Below are 19861 nucleotides of genomic sequence, written 5' to 3'. Positions count from 1 at the left end.
CTCGGAAGGCTGAGGCAGAAGAATCGCTTGAACCTGGGAGGCAGAGATTGCAGTAAGCCGAAATCGTGCCACTGCACTCCAGCCTAGGCAACAGAACAAGATTCCATCTCAAAAAAACAAAAATTAGTCGGACATGGTGGTGCATGCCTGTAGTCCCAGCTACTCAGGAGGCTGAGGCAGGAGAATCGCTTGAACCCAGGAGGCAGAGGTTGCAGTGAGCCGAGATTGTGCCACTGCACTCCAGCCTGGGTGACAGAGTAAGACCTTGTCTCAAAAAAAATAAAAAAGACATCTAACTAAATCTTGTAATTATGTATAAGGAAGTCATCAAAGTGGTAGTTTTCTTTTAAATACGAATTTATAGCTAACACCTATTTTACATGGATTATCTCATGTGATTTTTTTCTCAATTCTGAGGTCAGCAGGAAAGGTGGTATTATCCCCATTTTTCAGATCAGTAACCGAGGCTCAAAGAGTAATATATGTACTCTTTGACCAAGATAACACATAGTTCACTTACCCAGGAATTTTAATTCTAAATATAGTATTCTTCTACACTACACCAAAAGGACTGATTTTCTCTCTTCTTTTTTACTTTGCTTTTTTTTTTCCTAGTGTAGAACTTCTTTTCCCCTTTTTCATTGACACATTAAACACAAACGGCAGAGGAAAAGTAGAAGTATAATCATTTTCTTTTTTTAGAGATGCGGTCTTGCTATGTTGCCCAGGCTAGTCTCAAACTCCTGACCTCAAGCTATCCTCCTGCCTCAGCCACTATGCCCAGCTATTTATTTAACTCTTATTTCTGAAGGAATGGAGAGTTTGGAACAGGGCCATAAAACAATATTCCATTATCCTGTAGGGACACATTTATAGCACTGTTTTCTCCAAATACTCCTATGGTTACTCTATTTAGATAAAGCAACTGTGAACAGAAAATAACTTTTTGTTTTTCTTTGAGACAGAGTCTCGCTCTGTCACCCAGGCTGGAGTGCAGTGGCATGATCTCAGCTCACTGAACTTCCACCTCCTGGGTTCAAGCGATTCTCGTGCCTCAGCCTCCCAAGGAGCTGGGACTATAGGTGCACGCCACCACACCTCACTAATTTTTTGGTATTTTTAATAGAGACAGAGTTTTGCCAAGTTGGCCAGGCTGGTCTTGAACTTCTGACCTCAACTGATCTGCCCGCCTCAGCCTCCCGAAATGCTGGGATTAAGACATGAGCCACCGCGCCTGGCCAGAAATTAACTTTTAGTGTCTACAATATACAGTCTAATTATATTTTCTGGAACTGCATATGGATTAAAAGTCCCCGATGTATTCTGTTCAGTTATCAGGACAGTAATTACATTATTCCATGTTTTCCCGTACTAACAGTTTTTGTCTAATCTAAAAAATATTATGTCTTTATTCATCAAGATGGACAGAGCCTAAAATATTAACTGCGATATATAATAGCTAATCTTAATGTTCTATAAACATATGAACATACTCGCTTGAGAGAAAGATCACCAAAGTAGTGCAGGGTAAATTGATCTTGCCTTAGAAAACGAATCTATCTCCAATCAGAATCAAGGAGTGTTTCTGGAAAGTCCTCTATTTCTGGCAAACAACTTAAGGCAAATCTCCTCAGTTCTGTGTATCCTTAAAGCAGTTCCCACATTAATTTTTCTACTCCAAGACAGAGTAGGATAGTAACTATTACCTGAATTTCAGGAAGTAAACAACTAAGAAGAAGAAAGAAGGGACACAGGCAAAAAGCGGATATTGAATTTTTTATTCAAACTAAATTTGAGTTAACCTAGTGTAGCACAAAGATCCCCGAAGTACAAGTTAGAAGACATGAGTGTCAGTTGATTCTGCCTCTTGCTTATCTGTGTAATTTTGAGCAAGTCATTTTTATTTTGAGCAAGTCATCTGATCATTCTTTTCTTCATCTTTACAACGGGGTTGAAAATACTTTTTTGTGCTTCTTATTCCCCAAGATTACTGTGAGGGTCAACTGACAAAGTATCTATGAAATTATAAAGCCCTATGCAAATGTACAGTAATATATACATATATATGTGTTTATATGTATGTGTGTATGTGTGTAGACTTTGATTACTTTCCAGTATTAGTCAAGTTTGACTCATAAAAATAGTCTCTGACTTACAGGAATTCACAGTTGAGAGAGGGAACAAACATTAAAAATAAACAATACAATAAAGGAAAAAGTAAGGTAACAGAGGTAGATACCAAATGTTATTGGAGCCCAGCAAAGAGATAAACGAATCTGAGGAGAAAAGTCAGTTGCCATAAAGATGACAACTACGCTTCAAGGAAGAGGCTGAGTTGCTAGAATTTCATCCAGATACATGGGCTTCAAGATATGCAAAGAATCATAAAACCTCTGTTACAACCAGTTCTGCCTTCAATGATTAAAAGTAGTACTTAACCTCTTTAGACCTCTCTTACCACAACTCTAAAATAAAGGGTTTTGGCAAAATAAACCCATAAGTCCCGCCAGTCCTACAATTAGATGATTCTATGAGTCAAACTCTGTTCATTGTACATATACCAAGAAAGAGGGTTCAAGAAAGTAATAAGCCAGAACTATTAAAAAAGGAGTCCTCCACCAGGCAGGGGGCTCACGCCTGTAATCTCAGCATTTTGAGAGGCCAAGGCGGGCGAATCAACTGAGGTCGGGAGTTCGAAACCAGCCTGACCAACATGGAGAAACCCCGTCTCTACTAAAAATACAAAATTAGCCAGGCGTGGTGGCGCATGCCTGTAATCCCAGCTACTCGGGAGGCTGAGGCAGGAGAACCGCTTGAACCTGGGAGGCAGAGGTTTTGGTGAGCCGAGATCATGCCATTGCACTCCAGCCTGGGCAACAAGAGCGAAACTCCGTCTCAAAAAAAAAAAAAAAAAAAAAAAAAGAGTTCTCAGGCTGGGCTCAGTAGCTTACGCCTGTAATCCCAGCACTTTGGAAGGCTAAGGTGCGCGGATCACAAGGTCAGGAGTTTGAGACCAGCTTGGCCAATACGGTGAAATCCCGTCTCTACTAAAAAATACAAAAATTAGCCAGGTGTGGTAGTGCACGCCTGTAGTCCCAGCTACTCAAGAGGCTGAGGCAGGAGAATCACTTGAACCTGGGAGGTGGAGGTTGCAGTGAGCCAAGATGGTGCCACTGGACTCTGGCCTGGGCTACAGAGTGAGACTCTGTCTCAAAAAAAAAAAAAAAAAAAGGAGTCCTCCCATTCCCATTAACTGCTTTTTCTTGGAATCTGAAGTCTAAGAACAATATTTAGAAAAATATCTACCTAGAAAAAGCTCTAGCACAATGAAGAGTAGAAATTGGAAGGATATCAAAAAGGGGAGAAGCAAAACAATACACGATAGCAAGGAATGAAGCATTCAGTTCTGCAAAGATATCACTTAGACCAGTAAGGAAATAGGTAGTAAATAGGAAGTTATAATATTTACATTCTTTTTTTTTTTTTTTGAGACGGAGTCTCGCTCTGTCGCCCAGGCTGGAGTGCAGTGGCGCGATCTCGGCTCACTGCAAGCTCCGCCTCCCGGGTTCACGCCATTCTCCTGCCTCAGCCTCCTAAGTAGCTGGGACTACAGGCGCCCGCTACCACGCCCGGCTAATTTTTTGTATTTTTAGTAGAGACGGGGTTTCACCGTGTTAGCCAGGATGGTCTCGATCTCCTGACCTCGTGATCCACCCGCCTCGGCCTCCCAAAGTGCTGGGATTACAGGCGTGAGCCACCGCGCCCGGCCAATATTTACATTCTTATTCCAAGAAAAACAGAGTAAAACCATAACCAGACCTTAAAATTTACACTTCCATAAAATGAAGTTGTTTGAGTTTTTGCCTTGGTAAACCACTTCTAAAAAAACCTATTTGTATCAAGAGTTCAGTTTAGGCATTATAAAGAAAAGGATCAAAAACCTAAATATACATAACTCAATTAGTTTCAGAAATGGTACCAAAAGTGGATATCAGGTAATCCACCAAACATTTATTAAACTATGTTTAATAGGGCAAGTTGTTATAAAACACAGTCCAAGTACTCAAGGGATTCACCGATTTAAGACTGTAAACAACAAAGTATAGTAACTCTTACCCATCAATGATATTTTCAGGTGGGTGTTTTTCATCACTTGATGTAGCTAAAATCACTTCGGACCCTTCAGAGCTCAGACAGAGATCAATTTTTCTCATCTTAAAGTATTTAACCTGCAAATTAAAAAATAACAAAAAAAGCAACTTCTTGATTCTCTAAACTTTATCTGAGAAAACGAAGTGAGAAGGAAAGGCTGTTGCCTAGCAGATGGTTTAACACCCAAGCTATTCAACATGTGGGAGGGACTCTAACATGTTTGTTTAGGTAAGAAACCTCTCCCAGGGATAATCTATAAGACATGACTATTTCTGCTACTCTGCTTCACAAAATAAGTCCCTGGCTACCCTAGCCAAACAAACAAAAAAAAAACACAGAGGTACAGGAAGAAGGTCAACCGAGGAGAACAACATGGAATACCATAAAAATACCCGATAAAAATACTCGATTAATCTGAAAGAAGGCAGAAAAAGAGAAACAAAAGAATAAAGAAAAATGGGACAAATAGAAAACAAATAGCAAGAACACAGATTTAAGCAAAAATACATCAATTATTCCATTGAGTGTTAATAAACATTCAATTATTAAATTAAAAAAACAACTAAATACTGTTTTCCAGAGATACATTCTAAATATAAAGATACAGACTAAAAGCAAAATGACAGAATAAGGTATAAAGTCTTAATGTCTGGCAAGGTAAATTTCCCTACTTTTCTTAAAATTTTTAAAAATTTTCATTATTTTATGTTTTAGTTTTTTAGAAATAGGGTCTCACTCTGACACCAAGGCTGGAGTGCAGTGGAGCAATCATGGCTCACTGCAGCCCTGAACTCCAGGGCTCAAGTGATCCTCCCACCTTAGCCTCCCAAGTAGCTGAGACTACAGGTATGCCACTATGCCCAGCTAATTTTTAAAAAAATTCTCTGTAGAGGCCAGGTGTGGTGGCTTATGCATGTAATCCCAGAACTTTGGGAGGCCAAAAAAAAATTTTTTTTGTCTGTAGAGATGGGGTCTTGCTATGCTGCACAGGCTAGTCTTTTTTTTTGAGATGGAGTCTCACTCTTGTTGCCCAGGCTGGAGTGCAATGGTGCGATCTTGGCTCACTGCAACCTCTGCCTTTCGGTTTCAAGCAATTCTCCTGCCTCAGCCTCCTGAGTAGCTGGGATTACAGGCAACAGCCACCACGCCCGGCTAATTTTTGTATTTTTAGTAGAGACGGGGTTTCACCATGTTGGCCTGGCTGGTCTCAAACTCCTGACCCTGTGATCCACCCACCTCAGCCTCCCAAAGTGCTGGGATTACAGGTGTGAGCCACCGCGCCCGGCTTGCACAGGTTAGTCTTAAAACTCCTGGCCTCAAGTGATCCTCCTGCCTCAGCCTTTCAAAGTGCTGGGATTAAAGGCATGCGCCACTGTGCCCGGCCAATATCAATATTTTATAAAAATGCATTTATTCTTAGTTTTTGTTTATTAGCATAAAGTTCACTTTCTATTATATTTTAAAAACTAGTATTGATAGTATTAAAAGTGTGGTAACATTGGTAAGAAATAAAAACATATATTTTAATTTTTTGTGCCTTTTTTCTCTACCAATCTTACCACAGTTTTCGACACTATTGATACCAGAGAACCAGTGTGGGATGAACATTGTCAAGCCTTAGTTTTAAGAGGAGAAAGATGGTGAATTCTGTAAATACAGATTGATAAACTTGAATGCTAATTCTCGACAAAATCCTAAAATTATTAAATTTCATTATTAAAATGGTAACCTTGAAAATGTAACCAAGGAAGTACTAAAATTGGAAGTAGCAGTAACATTAGTTTACAAGCTATACCAAACCTATATATTTCTGTTTGTCTGATGGAATTTCTACCCATTTGGAACATGTTCTAAAGATTTCAACAAAGCTTCAGACAAAGCTTCTCAAGATACCCTGTGGACCCGACAGAGAAATACGAATTGGGTGACAGCTAGTACTCTAGGTAGATATTTCTAACTCTGAGTGGCTATACTCAAAGAAAATGAACTTGTGGAGGACTTCTATCCTTATCCTACTCAACATTTTTATTAATTAAGGATGCACAAAGTATGCTTATCAATTTTGCAGACACAAAGCTGGGATGTCAGCTGATATGCTAGGTGACAGAATTAGCATTCAAAAAGAAATGAGCAAGCTAGAAAGACGACTTGCAATGAGTAAGATATTTAATAAGGATAAAAGTAAAAACCTATACTCAGTTTTGAAAAAAATCAATCATACAAGGGTTGGTCTAAATCAGGGGTTAGCAAACTACTGCCTGTGAGCCATATCTAGCCTGCCATCTGTTTTTGTATGGCCCACAAGCTAAAAATGTGTTTAACATTTTAAAATATTTTTAAAAATCAAAATATTCTGTGACACACAAAAATTACATGAAACTCAGATTTTAACGTCCACGAATTATATTGGAAAGTGGCTATGCTCATTCACTTATATATTGCCTATGGCTGATTATATGTTACAGTGACATAGCTGAGTCACTGTGAAAGACCATAAGGCCCATAAAACCTGAAATATTTACTATTTGGCCCTTTACAAAAAAGTTTGCCAACCTCTGATCTGATAAAACATATAGGTTTGGTTGACCACAAAGTCAATATAAGGCAACAGTGTACTCTATCTGTCCCTAAAGGTAATGGAATGCTATCTTAGAGTTAAGGAAGTACCACATTCCATCAACATTTTTGAACACCAATTGAACAAAGGGCCAAGCACTGTGCTAGCAGTGCAAAGATGAATACAACAACCTAAGTGACTAAGACTTGGTTCTTGCCTTCAAGCTCAGAGTCAAGGAAGATGAATAAGCATGAAACTAACAGTATAATATGCTATGTGCTAACATCATGTGACGCACATCCAGAATACTGTGTTCAGTTCTGGGTAGTACGTTTTAAGTAGGACATTGTCAGGTGTGATATTGTTCGGAGGAGAGTAAAAAGTTCATGATGATCTATAAACCATATTACATAGAAAAAGGTGAAAAACAGAAATGCGACTATAATTTTTACTCTCAGTGGTGCTCACAAATGGAAAAAGGATTTAAATTTCTTTTTTTTTACACCTCCTGGGGTGTGAACTGGACTCAACAAATGCACATTTTAAGCAGGAAGACTTTGGAGAGACAAGGACTTTCGTGCAAAGTAAAGATTTTAAATTTCTTTCATCCCTGAAAACGTCCAAGAAAAGTCGGTAAAAGATCATAATCTATGGAAGAAGCCAAAGAAATCTACGAAGGAAGCCAAAGAAAGGATTCCTGCATTGGTAGTTCTCTTAGGCTGAGTCAGATTTTAGGAAAGGTAGATTGGGAATAGATAATGAAAGATCTGAAAAGCCAGGTTAATGGCAATGAACTTTATCCTGTACTCCAGTGGTTCTCAACTGGACTGGGGGTAGATTTTGGCCTCCAAGGGACACTTCAAAACATCTGAAGTTTTAACTGTCACAACTTGGGAGGGAGAACGCTGCTAAATATACCATCATATACAGGACAGCACATCCTCAAGTAATTATTGGTCCCAAGTATAAATAGTGTAAAGCTGGGGAAACTATGCAGTAATCTATTTGGCGGTGGAAATGTGAGGGTTGGAGATGTAGGGAGAGAACTTTTTTTTTTTGAGACAAGGTCTGGGCTCTATGGCCCAGGCTGGAGTGCAATGACTCGATCTCGGCTAACTGCAACGTCTGCCTCCCGGGCTCAAGCGATCCTCCCACCTCAGCCTTCCTAGTAGCTGGGACTACAGGCAGGCACCACCACGGCCGGCTAATTTTTTTGTTTTGTAGAGATGGGGTTTTGCCATGTTGCCCAGTCTGGTCTCTAACTCGTGAGCTCAAGCGATCCGCCTGCCTTGGCCACCTGAAGTGCTGGGATTACAGAAGCTAGTCACTGTCCGGCGGAGAACTTGTTTTTTAAAAAAGAGTTACACTTTAGGGTTGATATGGAGCAGATGAATAGGAAAGAATGTACTCTCCAAATGTTCAGTTCTTTTCTTACCTCACATTCTTAAGTTTTCTGAGAGAAGCAAACACATGCTTTAATACAAAACTCATTTCACACCTTCTATATTCACCATTACCCTTCCTATTTCCTGTTTTGGGTAGAATTACTTAAGTAGAAACGGCAGAGACTTGGTTTTCTTTAAGGGTCTTTGTTGCAGTTAATGAGAAGAGGCAACCAACCTTAGAGAAATCCATACAATGCCGGGCCTGGTGACTCGCCTGTAATCCTGACACTTTGGAAGGCCGAGGTGGGCGAACAGCTTGAGCTCACAAGTTCAAGACCAGCCTGGGCAACATGGTGAAACCCCAAAACCCTCTCTACTAAAAATTCAAAAATTAGCCGGACCTGGTGGCAGGCGCCTGTAATCCCAGCACTTTGGGAGGCCCAGGCAGGCGGATCACTTGAGGCCAGCAGTTCAAGACCAGCCTGACCGACATGGTGAAACCTCGTCTCTACTAAAAATATAAAAATTAGCTGGGTGTGGTGGCAGGCGCCTGTAATCCCAGCTACTCCGGAGGCTGAGGCAGGAGAAGCTCCTGAACCCAGGAAGCGGAGGCTCAGTGAGGCGAGATCGCGCCACTGCACTCCAGCGTGGGCGACGAGCGATTATGTCTCCAAAAAACAAAACAAAGTGCAGGTTTGGGAGGTAGTCTAATCCCCCACCCCTTTAGAGCAAGGCAATTTCCTCAGGGCCGCAGTTTACCAAAGGTGGTACACTCTGGGGTGCTATCCTTTCCATTTTTTACAATCCCTGACCCTGGAATTCCCTGGTGCCTTATCCTGTCTTCTAAACTAGTGCCACTGGTTTCGTCCCCAGTTCACCCTTTCATCGCTAGCTCACATGCCCTTTGTGGTCCTTCTTTCCCCAAACCTCTTCAGGTCAAGTCCTTAGAGGACCTTCTCCCTGACCAGCTCCCTTGGTTCTGGTGCTACAGCTGGACTCCTCACGCTCTTTCTTCAAGCATCATCCATTGGGAACGTGGTGTACTTTAGAAAACACGGACCCGGCCTAAGGCTTCTGTCTCCGAGGGGCCAGGGCCACGGCTTCCCAGGCAAACCAGCCCTGGCACCACCTTCTCACCTCCATCCCAAACCCTCCTCCTCAGTTCAAGGCCTTAAAGCCTCAGACTTGTGGAGGCCCGCCCCAAATTATGTAAAGAATATATAAATGCCCCCGACCTTAGGTACAATTTATAGCTAGATGTGTTACGTTGCGGCTGACAGCTTACATTACATTTTGGTAGACTAATTAATTTCGATTTACAACTGGTTTTCCCTTTTGGGGGATCAAGACGCTATTTCTGGCCTCAAAGAATTTCGTGGGCTGGTACTGGCGCTTCCAGGGTCTAGAGGAAAAGGCGGGCCCGCGTCAGACCTCCCGCCGCGGCCCTTCCACGCCTCCCGCCGCGCGTCTCTTCACCACCCCTCCACTGTTGCTCCCTTCCCACCAGCATCCTCGTCCTTCTGCCTTGCCCGGCCAGGCCCCCATACCCTCTGGTGCCAGCCTGCCTACCCCGCTACCCGCTCGCCTGGGACTCCCGTTAGCTCTGGGCGCCGGACCTTCCGGGCTCGAAACCTCCCTTGCGCCCCGCCCCACGCAGAGCGTCCCGACCCGCAGCTCCGCCTGCTCGCCGCGGCCTCCGCGGAGTCCGGGGTCGCGCGCGCTCCAACTCTGAAATCTTCGCGCCACGCCTCCCACAAGCCCCGTCCCACCCTCAGCCCCGCCCCCTCGCCGCGGCCACCGCTGAGTTCCCGGGCGCGCGCTCCTACCCCGAGCTCTTTGCGCCACGACTCCCACAGGCCCCGCCCTGCCCTCAGCCCCGCCCCGCCCCGCCGCCGCGGCGGCCTCCGCCGAGTTCCTGGGCGCGCTCGCTCCTACCCCGAGCTTTTCGCGCCACGCCTCCCAGAGGCCCCACCCCGCCTCAGCCCCGCCCCCTCGAGGCGGCCTCGGCCCCTCCTACCCCTAGCTCTTAGCGCCACGCCTCCAACAGGCCCCGCCCACAATCGGCCCCGCCCTCTCCGGCTCCCATTACTTCGCGGGCCAAGATGCGTAACCACTCCCGTGCGCCTTTCCCCAGGCCAGTCCCGGGGCGCGCGCTGCCTACCCTCCCCCAGCTCAGCTCTATCCCCGGGGCCTGCAGGACCCAGGGGATCCACCCTCCCGCGAGCACGCACGCGCAGGGCCCACCTCTGCGAGTTCCAAACCCTCGGCCCTCGGGTCGCCTGCCCTGGGCCCGGCCCCGCCTCCGGGCCCGGCCCCGCCTCCAGGTCCGGCCCCGCCTTCGTGCCGGGGCCCGCGCACGCGCGCCTCCCCGGCCCAGCCTTGCTCCCGCCCCCGCCGGTCCCGCGGTCCCACGGCGCCTGGTTGCCCCCAGCCCCCTCCCTCCTCCCACCCTCACTGTGTCCCACCCTCCCTAGCTTTGTGCCCGGGGTGCTGAGCCCTTCCCCGTCAGCCGGGCCGCGGGAGGAGGGAGCCGCCACCGAGGAGCTGCCGCTCGCTGCCCCGGGCAGGGGCACAAGTAGGTGGCGGCCGCGGGCCGGGCCGCTCGCGGGGCCCCGGGTTGCGTGTGGGAGCGGGGGCGGGGTGTTAGGGAGGGGCGGGGTGGGGGAGGGGAAGCCCGAGAGGGACGGCGGGGCGCGGGCTGAGGGGAGGATGAGGTATACTGGTGGGGGCGATGGGTTTAAGGGTGGCGTAGGGGTGCGGGGGCAGGCTATGGGGACGTGTGAGAATTGGGGTTCGGGGCCTGGGTGGGACAGGGAGCAGGATTAGCCTGGGTGGACTCGGGGAGAGGCATGCTTGGGGAGAGAGCGGGAAGAAGGAAGGGGGAAGGGAATGGGATTTTAGGGGTTCAAGGAGGAAAGGAGATAGGATAGGAATAGAGAGGGTGGGGTCTTGGGGGCAGGGAAGAAAAGTTGGGGGTGTGGAATGCCAAGTTGGGGATAGTGAGGCGTGAAGGAAGAGGGTCTTGAAGATTGAGAACAGAAAGCAAGGAAAGGGATGGAGAGATTGGGGTCCTAGGAGAGGGAAGCCCCTAGAGTGGGAAGAAGGGAAGAATAGATGGTGAAGGAGAGGAGTGGGGGGTGGAGGAGTGTGGGGAAGGAAGGGGAGGCAGGTGAAGGTTGGGAGATCGGAAGTTGGAAGGTTGGGTCTGTGGGACAGCAAGCCACCTTTCACCAGGGGCTCGGAAGGGCTGGAAGGGTCTGAAGGTTGAAAGGGGCAGGCGAGCTGGGGTGGGCGAAGGGAGTGGGGTTAGGATTTTTGGTGTGAGAAGCGCTAGAGTTGGTAAGAGCGTCACGTTGTGGGAGAGACTGGCATGTTCTTGGGGGGAAGTAGGGAGCCTGAAAGGGTATGGGTGAGAAGGCAGGTAGGAAAGTGCATATTATAGGAAAAAAGTAGTGAGGAAAGTTGAAAATTGAAGAACGGGGACACACAGAACAATGAAGGTGGATTGTTGGTTATTGGTGGTTTAGAACTACCCATAGTTTAGTTTCTGTTTAGGTTTTTATGTTAGAAATTTTCCCAAGAATACTGCATTTTCAGATAAACCAAAAGTGTCTGCAGCCTTGGGATGAAGGCCATGGGTTGGCAGATGTTCTCCTGGTATATGGATGTAGCTCATTTTGGGCCTGGCTGAGGGAAGAAGGGAGGCCTCGTTGTAAATGTCCTGGCTGTGTTCCCACTAGCTCTTTCCCCAGATGTGCACTGTTTTTTTGTTTGTTTGTTTTTGTTTTTTAATCTTATCCCCACCCCCTCCCTCCAGGGTTCATCCAGTGAATACTAGAGGGATCGAACAGGTGGGTGAGATTAATTTTTCACATTTTTTTTATCCTTAAGGCTGATGTCATATTTTTAGTCTTGAGAAACAGCATCATGCCAAGGAAAGAGCTTGAGCTTTGGAGTAATGCGGCCCTGAGATTGAATTCTGGCTCTGCCACTTATTAGCTCTGTTCTAGAGTAAGTTATTTTATTTCCGTGGGTCTCTTTGTCTATTAAAAGGCAATACTGACCTCATAGGATCATTAAAGATTACATGAGATCACTTTATATAGTACCTAACACAGTGCTTGGCAACTGGTAGGTGCTTAATAAATGGTAGCCATCATCCAGTATCATTAAACATCATAGTTACTGCTACAACTTGTTATTCTTAGGGGATTTTTATCTTACTTTATCTACTGAAGTTAGGTATTTTCTTCTTCTTCTCTTCAAATTAGCCGTAGATTCAGCTCACAATTTTACCCTGTGGGCTCCCTGACAATCCCAGTCCACCTGACTGGCATAGTCATGCTTTTTGCTTGGAAAACTGGATTCAAGGTCTAAAAAACTGTCATGTGTAGTTATCAATAATTTTGTCTGGCCTTTTTCAAGAAAGCTGTATAGAACTGAGTTTTTAATGTAATACAGCTGTGTTTCATTCATTTGATGAAATGGTACACTTCGTGGTAACTTTGGCTCGCTTGTGGTGACCAAATGCTAGAACATACATGATTGTAATATTTTTCTGTGCTGTCGTATGGGTTACAAAACTGCCTTCCTGTAGCAGGCTGGGAAACTATCAAAATGTCGCTGTTACTCTTGATCCAATATATAATACAGCTACTACGATCTACATTGGGCATTGTTATTGTTGTAGTGACTAAGTATTTTAATTTTTCAATTTGGATGGAGTTTTCACCATGGTTTAGAACAGGCCCTGTCTCCTGACCAGGTCCATTTGTAATACACCACCCAGTACAGTAGTGACGGACAAATGAACCCAAGTAGCGAAGTTTTGTGTAGAATTCTCTTGCCTTTCTGGTCCTTAGCCTTGAAGGGTTCAAATGTTAATTTAATGCTTAGATCATGTTACATACCTCATAGACTCAGGAAGATCCTTTTTGGGAGAATGCAGGATGTGCTGATTTAGTAGTAGAAATTAAAGGACGCCAGGATTCCCGAACCAAAGTCAATTCCTCCAGTGGCTTCTGGACAAATGATGTGGGTTTACTCTCCAGGAAAAAATTGTATTTATTTTTTCCTCATTTAGAAAGATAAGTGGTATTTGGTGGGTAATCTAAAGAAAAACAAACAAACAAAAAAACAACCAGAACTGTGCCTTTTTTTTGAAAATGATCCCTGGAAGCCAAAGCGGCCGGGATTTTGAGGAGCCCAGGTTAGGGTCCTTACTCTAGCCCCAAGCTGCTTGTGCCCTCTGCTGGATGGAATCAGACTTCTAGTTTTCATCTGAAGTGGTCACCCACCCACCCTATCCATCCATCCATTTGTCCATTTTACAACAGTGTTTGTGGAAGGCACTGTTAGGGGTGAGGGTTGGGGGCAATACAGATGGGCAGACCCTGTGTCATTGCCCAGGGAGTTCACAGTGTATTCATCCACTATAATAGGGTATGTTCCATAGAATTTGTCTTTCTGTTGTTAAAATCACGTCAGTCCTTTTTAGGGCCATACCTAGCGTCTGCTTTCTGATCTACAAGTAGAGTGGAGCTCTGAATGTTAAATGACAGGGATAAAGACCAAAGGACATCTGCCGTAATTCCTCAGTCAAAATTAAGGTCTGCAAGGTTGGAGGGTCCAGATGCTCACCCCTACTGGAGGAAGAGCTCAGAATAAATGAGGTGTCTCCTTAGCAGCAGGGGCTGTAAATGCTGGCAAGAGAAAAGTATGGGTTATAAGAGCTGGCACTGTGACAGGATTTTTTTCCCCTGTTTTTTAGTTTAGTTGTCTCCCACCCCTTGTAGTACCAGTAGCAATATATTCCCATCGTCTGCTTTGCCTCTGCCACCTGCAGAAGGGTCTGGCAAGTTGGGGAGGAGCCTGAGCTGTTGCCTGGAAAAGGAGCTGGCTCCTAGCAACAGTATCAGCAGGCCCTGCAACTGAGAGCACCAAGTTTGTCCTTTGAGGTCTTACCCTTCCTTTCATACAGTTCAGCAAATATCTTTTGAGGGCTTACTTAGTACTAGGCACTATGTCAGGCCTGGGAAAGATAGATGAATCAAATTAAGTACCTTGCTTTCAAAAAGCTCACCACTCTGGGTACATTAACAAGTGAACAGACATAGTACATGGTCCTAAGTGCTATGTAGGAGAGACTGGGTGCTCTGGGAAAACCAGACAGTCACGTACTGGTGCAGGGGTTAGGGAAGGTTTCCCAGAAGAGGGACGAAGTTAATGATGAGTAGGAATTAGCTAGGTCAGGTAGGCAGAGAAGGATGTTCCAGCCAAAGGGAACAGAACGAGCAATGGCCAGTGGGACATGAGAGCATGGCCAGTTTACCTGGGTAGTATGACAGGGCCAAAGAGTAGGACATAAGGAGATGAGCAGGAAAGGGTGAGGCTCTAGGGCTAGGCAGAGTACTCTTCTCTCATGTGCTTTTATACACATAATTATCCTTGAGAGAAACATGGATAGTACTGATTCCCACACACAGGATCATTGTTTCATCTCCAGAGACTCAGCATTTTTGATCACAGACCTAATTGTGTGCTGACACTCATAAGTGGCTTCAGGGCCACATTGTGGCCCCACATTGATGCAGAAGAAGCTGAGTTGGTTCACTCTAAAACTCAATCAGATTATTTTAGGGATATTATCAGGCATGTATGATATTCTACCTCTCTTCTCCCTTTAAATTGTAGAAATAATCCTCAAATACCTTCATTTTATGTAACATAGCAATTTTTCATGTATTTTGAAATCTCACGGTTACTCAGGAGGAAAACAAGTATTCCAGTTAGTTCTTGGGCATATATTATTACCCACATGACTGCAGAAATGCCCAACTGTTTGACTTTTTTATGTTAAAACTGCCCTAATAGAACTTTAATAGATATGAAGTTTCCAAAGGCTAGAATAGTTTTTATGTAGCTCTTGTAATGGAGGTATTTATTTGTAGATAAAAAAAAATCCTGTTGCTTTTGGTCTTTGTAAAGTTTAGCAAACGAGTAAATGTTGGTTCCACATTATCTGCTCGGGGACTATAAGATGCCAGAACACTGTGTTATAGAGTCTGCATGAATTCAGCGTGGTTCCTTTTCTCAAGGAGCTCAAAGCAGCAGACGGCAGACTCAGAAACAAATAAATACAACAGTGAACCGAGTGCAACCAAGAAGTGTGTGGAATGTGTCAAGCTAGCAAGGGAGTTATTTATTTCTAGTCTTTTTTCTGTGTCTAAACATGTTTTTTAAAAATTTATAATTTTAATAGCTTTATCACATTCCATGGTACGTGTAAGTCATAATGTATTAACATCCCAATTGTTAGACATTTAGGTCGTTTTCCAATTGTTTTGCTAATATAAACTTGCTGCCATTAATTTACACATAAATGAATCTTTGCTGACATCTGTGACAACTTCCTTAGCATGAATTTTGAAGATGAGATTTTGACCTGGGTTTCTGTTTGTTTTTTTTTGAGATGGAGTCTCGCTCTTGTCACCCAGGCTGGAGTGCAATGAAACGATCTTGGCTCACTGTAACCTCTGTCTCCCTGGTTCAAGCGATTCTCTTGCCTCAGCCTTCCGAGTAGCTGGAACTACAGGCACGCACCACCACGCTCGGCTAATTTTTGTATTTTTAGTAGAGATGGGGTTTCACCATGTTGGCCAGGCTGGTCTCGAACTCCTGACCTCAGGTGATCCGCCCGCCTCGGCCTCCCAAAGTGCTGAGATTACAGGCGTGAGCTACTGCGTCCAGCCTTGACCTGGGTTTTGAAAGAAGAGTGGGAGATGGCCAGATAAACAAGAAAAAGGGAAGAGTAGGAAGGGGCATTCCAGGTAGAGGCAATAGAGGCAACCTCGAATGCCAAAGTTCCCAGGCAACTGGTGAGTTTTGCTTTTCCTAAACCAGCCACCAGGCCTGCCTGGTAGGCTCATAAAGCCCTGGGCACAGCAAGATGAAGTTACATGTTACAAATGGCATTTTAATTGGATTTGCTTCCCTGTGCCTTGCTTTTACAGTTGCAACCAAGGCAATGTCTTACTACCTCAGCTCAGAAAACCACCTGGACCCAGGGCCCATCTACATGCGAGAAAATGGGCAGCTGCACATGGTCAGTCTGGCTCTGGATGGTGTCAGGAGTAGCCTGCAGAAGCCAAGGCCTTTCAGACTGTTCCCCAAAGGCTTTTCCGTGGAGCTTTGCATGAACAGGGAAGACGACACTGCACAGAAAGAGAAGACTGATCATTTCATCTTCACATACACCCGGGAGGGGAATCTTCGGTACTCCGCCAAATCCCTCTTCAGCCTTGTCCTGGGTTTCATCTCCGACAATGTGGATCACATTGATTCCCTTATTGGCTTTCCTGAGCAGATTGCCGAAAAGCTGTTCTCTGCTGCTGAAGCCAGACAGAAATTCACTGAGCCAGGTGCAGGGCTGAGGGCTTTACAGAAATTCACTGAGGCCTATGGAAGTTTGGTGCTTTGCTCCCTGTGTTTGCGAAACAGGTGGGTGTTCTGATTAGGTTATTCGGTATTTTATTGGGTGTGTTAATTCTGTCAAGCTCTGGGGCTTAGTGGGCTCAGGGGCTTCCCTCATCAAATAGCACTTCAGTTTAGAACTTCCAAATACAAAGTAAAAGACCATATTGAAAAAATCACTCTTCCTTCTCCTCACCTCTTAGATGACGCTTAACTTTATTCTGAAATAATTTTACAAGGATTAGTTGTCACAGCTCCTCCATTAAGTAGAAAATATTATTCTAACAGCTTTCAAAGAGAAAATAGAAAAGACAAAATGTGATCTGCCAAATATCTCTTGATATGCTCTTACAGATGGGGAGATTAGTACCCAGAGTTTTTGGGCCTGTTTTTGGTTTTCAGACCACTAGATACTGACCATTAGATAAAAAGTGACCTTAAAAGATTGGGTGATTAAAATTTCAAATATCCTAAAGTTTGGCAGTTCTCAAAGTCCCAACACTAAGGTCTGTTGTCTTAACAAAGCAGATATTTTCTCTTGTGACTGCCTTTGCTCATATGCTTTATTTAAAATTTTTACTCTACCGTCATGTAAAAACACTTTCAAAACATCTAATTTTTTTAAAAACTTGCAAAAACAATAAAAATATACATGGCAAACAATTTAAACACAAACACAAAGTGGCATAAAATGAAACATAAGCCTTCTTCCTATCTCATCTCCAGTTTCCTCTCTCCAGAGACCAAATGCTGTTACCAGTTTTTAAAATACCATTCCAGAGATATTCTATACACATACATGCTTATGTAGTTCCCATCTTTGTTATACAGATGGCAGCATGCTGCATACACTCTTATGGACCTTGCTTTCTTCACATAATTTGAAAATCATTTGTCATCAATACTTGTAGATTTTTTTTTGTTTTTTTTGAGACAGAGTCTTGCTCTGTCGCCAGGCTGGAGTGGCAGTGGCACGATCTCAGCTCTCACTGCAACCTCCAACTGCCTGGTTCAAGCAATTCGCCTGCCTCAGCCTCCCGAGTAGCTGGGATTACAGGCATATGCCACCATGCCCAGCTAATTTTTGTATTTTTAGTAGAGACGGGATTTCACCATGTTGGCCAGGATGGTGTCAATCTCCTGACCTCATGATCCTCCCGCCTCAGCCTCCTAAAGTGCTGGGATTACAGGCGTGAGCCACCACGCCTGGCCTACTTGTAGGCTTTTAAAATAGCTTTATTGTATACCACTGTATGAACTATTCTATGATTAGACCTGAAAGGTAGCTTACTTTTTTTTTTTTTTTTTTTTGAGACGGAATTTTCCTCATTTCCCAGGCTGGAGTGCAATGGCGCGATCTCAGCTCACTGCAACCTCCACCTCCCAGGTTCAAGCAATTCTCCTGACTCAGCCTCCTAAGTAGCTGGGATTACAGGTGCCCACCACCACGCCTGGCTAATTTTGTGTCTTTTTAGTAGATACGGGGTTTCACCACGTTGGCCAGGCTTATCTCGAACTCCTGACCTCAGGTGATCCACCGGCCTCAGCCTCCCAAAGTGCTGGGATTACAGGCATGAGCCCCCATGCCCAGCCGGCAGCTTACTATTAAGACGCACAATCTGCATGAGCATTATAACAAGGGCTGAAGAAAAAATGTATATAAGAGAAAGCCATATCAGAAAACAGGAGGTAACCTCGTATGCTTAATAAAGGAGAAATGATCTTTATTTAATCAGCTCATAGAATTAATGGTTTCACCACAGGCCAAATACTGTATTTTAAAAAGAAAAGACATAAACACATGCAGAAAAGAATAGAAACTTGGCTCATAAACTGAGCAGGCACCTTGAAAGCTCTGTCTCTGGGCTATGGTCTCAGTCATGGCTGGACTTGGGACTGCTGCCAGTGGAAAGGAAAAAAGTTACCTTGCCTAAATGAAAAAGTCAAGCAATATTTCATTGTAGCTTATGCATTTAAAATACGTTTTACCCTTCATTTTTTCTTCCAAGTTATTTATGTTCATTGTAGAAAAGTTAGAACAATGGCAAAATAGACTTATGATGTATATCTTGTTTTAAAATTAGCAATACATGCTATTTGGGGAATGCATAAAAGTGTAGTATTAAAAAATCCATAATCCCACCATGATGATCATTTTCAAATATATTATTTTTATACATTTGGGAATATATACTTTGTACAACTTGTATTCTGTTTTTTCCCCCACCTACCCTTATAGCTTAATATTTGCCATGCTGTTGAAAATGCTGTTTATCCATTTGCGATGTCTGGATACTATTGTAGTGGCAGATTGGTCAGATTGGGATGAGAATAGCACTTTTCATTCACATTTGATGAGGACATAAATTAGTGTAGCATTTCTGGAAGCAGTTTAGCAATATGTATCAAGAACCTTGAAAACATCCATACTATTTGTTTGACCCATTAATTCTACTTACTAAGAATCTATTCTGATCCCTAATGTAATAATCAAAGATGGGAACAGATATTTTTACATAAGAGTGTTCATTGTAGTACTGTTTGTACAAGTGAAAATCTAAAAACTAATGTTCAACAGTAGGGAGTTGGTTAAGCAAATTATAGTATATTTGTATGATGAAATATTATGTAACTATTAAGATAATATTTTAAGAAACAGATTTTTTAAATGTATGTATTGGACAGATAGAAGGAAAAAAGAAACCTACCTAAAAGCGGTCTAGATGGTGGGATTGGAATTGATTTTATATTCTTTATACTTTCCTATATTTTCTTAATTTTTTTCCAATGAAAGTGATACATTATCAGAAAATGTAAGAAACATTTACATTTATATAATAATCAGAAAATATAGGAAACTTTTTTTTTTCTTTCTGAGACAAGGTTTCACTCTGTTGCTCAGGCTTGAGTGCAGTGGCGTGATCTTGGCTCACTGCAGCCTCCGCCTCCCAGGTTCAGGTGATTCTCCCACCTCAGCCTCCCGAGTAGCCAGGACTACAGGCGCCCGCCACCGTGCCCAGCTAATTTTTGTATTTTTTGGTAGAGATAGGGTTTCACCATGTTGACCAGGCTGGTTTCGAACTCCTGACCTCAAGTGATCCACCCACCTCAGCCTTCCAAAGTGCTGGGATTACAAGCGTGAGCGACCATGCCCAGCCAGAAAATATAGGAAACAATTTTAACATAATCTTTTTTTTTTTGAGACGGAGTCTCGCTCTGTCACCTAGGCTGGAGTGCAGTGGCTCGATCTCAGCTCACTGCAAGCTCCGCCTCCCGGGTTCACACAATTCTCCTG

At 44.0% G+C, this 19861-nt stretch overlaps 2 protein-coding genes across 18 annotated transcripts in view; one reads left to right on the top strand and one right to left on the bottom strand.

The window, feature by feature from the left end:
• The window catches only part of IFT25 (intraflagellar transport 25), a 25365-nt gene extending 14950 nt beyond the window's left edge, over positions 1-10415 (bottom strand). For 2 of the 12 annotated variants that reach the window (XM_513418.8, XM_054683163.1), the window contains exons 1-2: positions 10339-10415; positions 4117-4229 (exon numbers count right to left, since the gene is read on the bottom strand). In XM_513418.8, coding sequence (XP_513418.1) covers positions 4117-4214 — 98 coding nt within the window. In that variant the 5' untranslated portion in view covers positions 4215-4229; positions 10339-10415. Of the gene's footprint in view, positions 1-4116; positions 4230-8329; positions 9844-9920; positions 9954-10338 lie in introns of those variants that run through there. The other 10 variants (XM_001149402.7, XM_063802092.1, XM_009458264.4 and 7 more) reach the window with 9 other exon arrangements.
• Positions 10009-19861, top strand: part of LRRC42 (leucine rich repeat containing 42) — a 22247-nt gene continuing 12394 nt past the window's right edge. The window contains exons 1-4 of one of the 6 annotated variants that reach the window (XM_054683132.2): positions 10178-10669; positions 11912-11945; positions 15566-15971; positions 16107-16593. In XM_054683132.2, coding sequence (XP_054539107.1) covers positions 16121-16593 — 473 coding nt within the window. In that variant the 5' untranslated portion in view covers positions 10178-10669; positions 11912-11945; positions 15566-15971; positions 16107-16120. Of the gene's footprint in view, positions 10670-11911; positions 11946-11985; positions 12106-15565; positions 15972-16106; positions 16594-19861 lie in introns of those variants that run through there. The other 5 variants (XM_003949426.6, XM_054683135.2, XM_063802052.1 and 2 more) reach the window with 5 other exon arrangements.

This window comes from Pan troglodytes, chromosome 1 (genome assembly GCF_028858775.2).
Source record: "Pan troglodytes isolate AG18354 chromosome 1, NHGRI_mPanTro3-v2.0_pri, whole genome shotgun sequence".
In the NCBI taxonomy this organism is placed as follows: domain Eukaryota; kingdom Metazoa; phylum Chordata; class Mammalia; order Primates; family Hominidae; genus Pan; species Pan troglodytes.
Note: the sequence above shows the minus strand (reverse complement) of the source record. Positions and strands in the feature narration are given on the sequence as shown.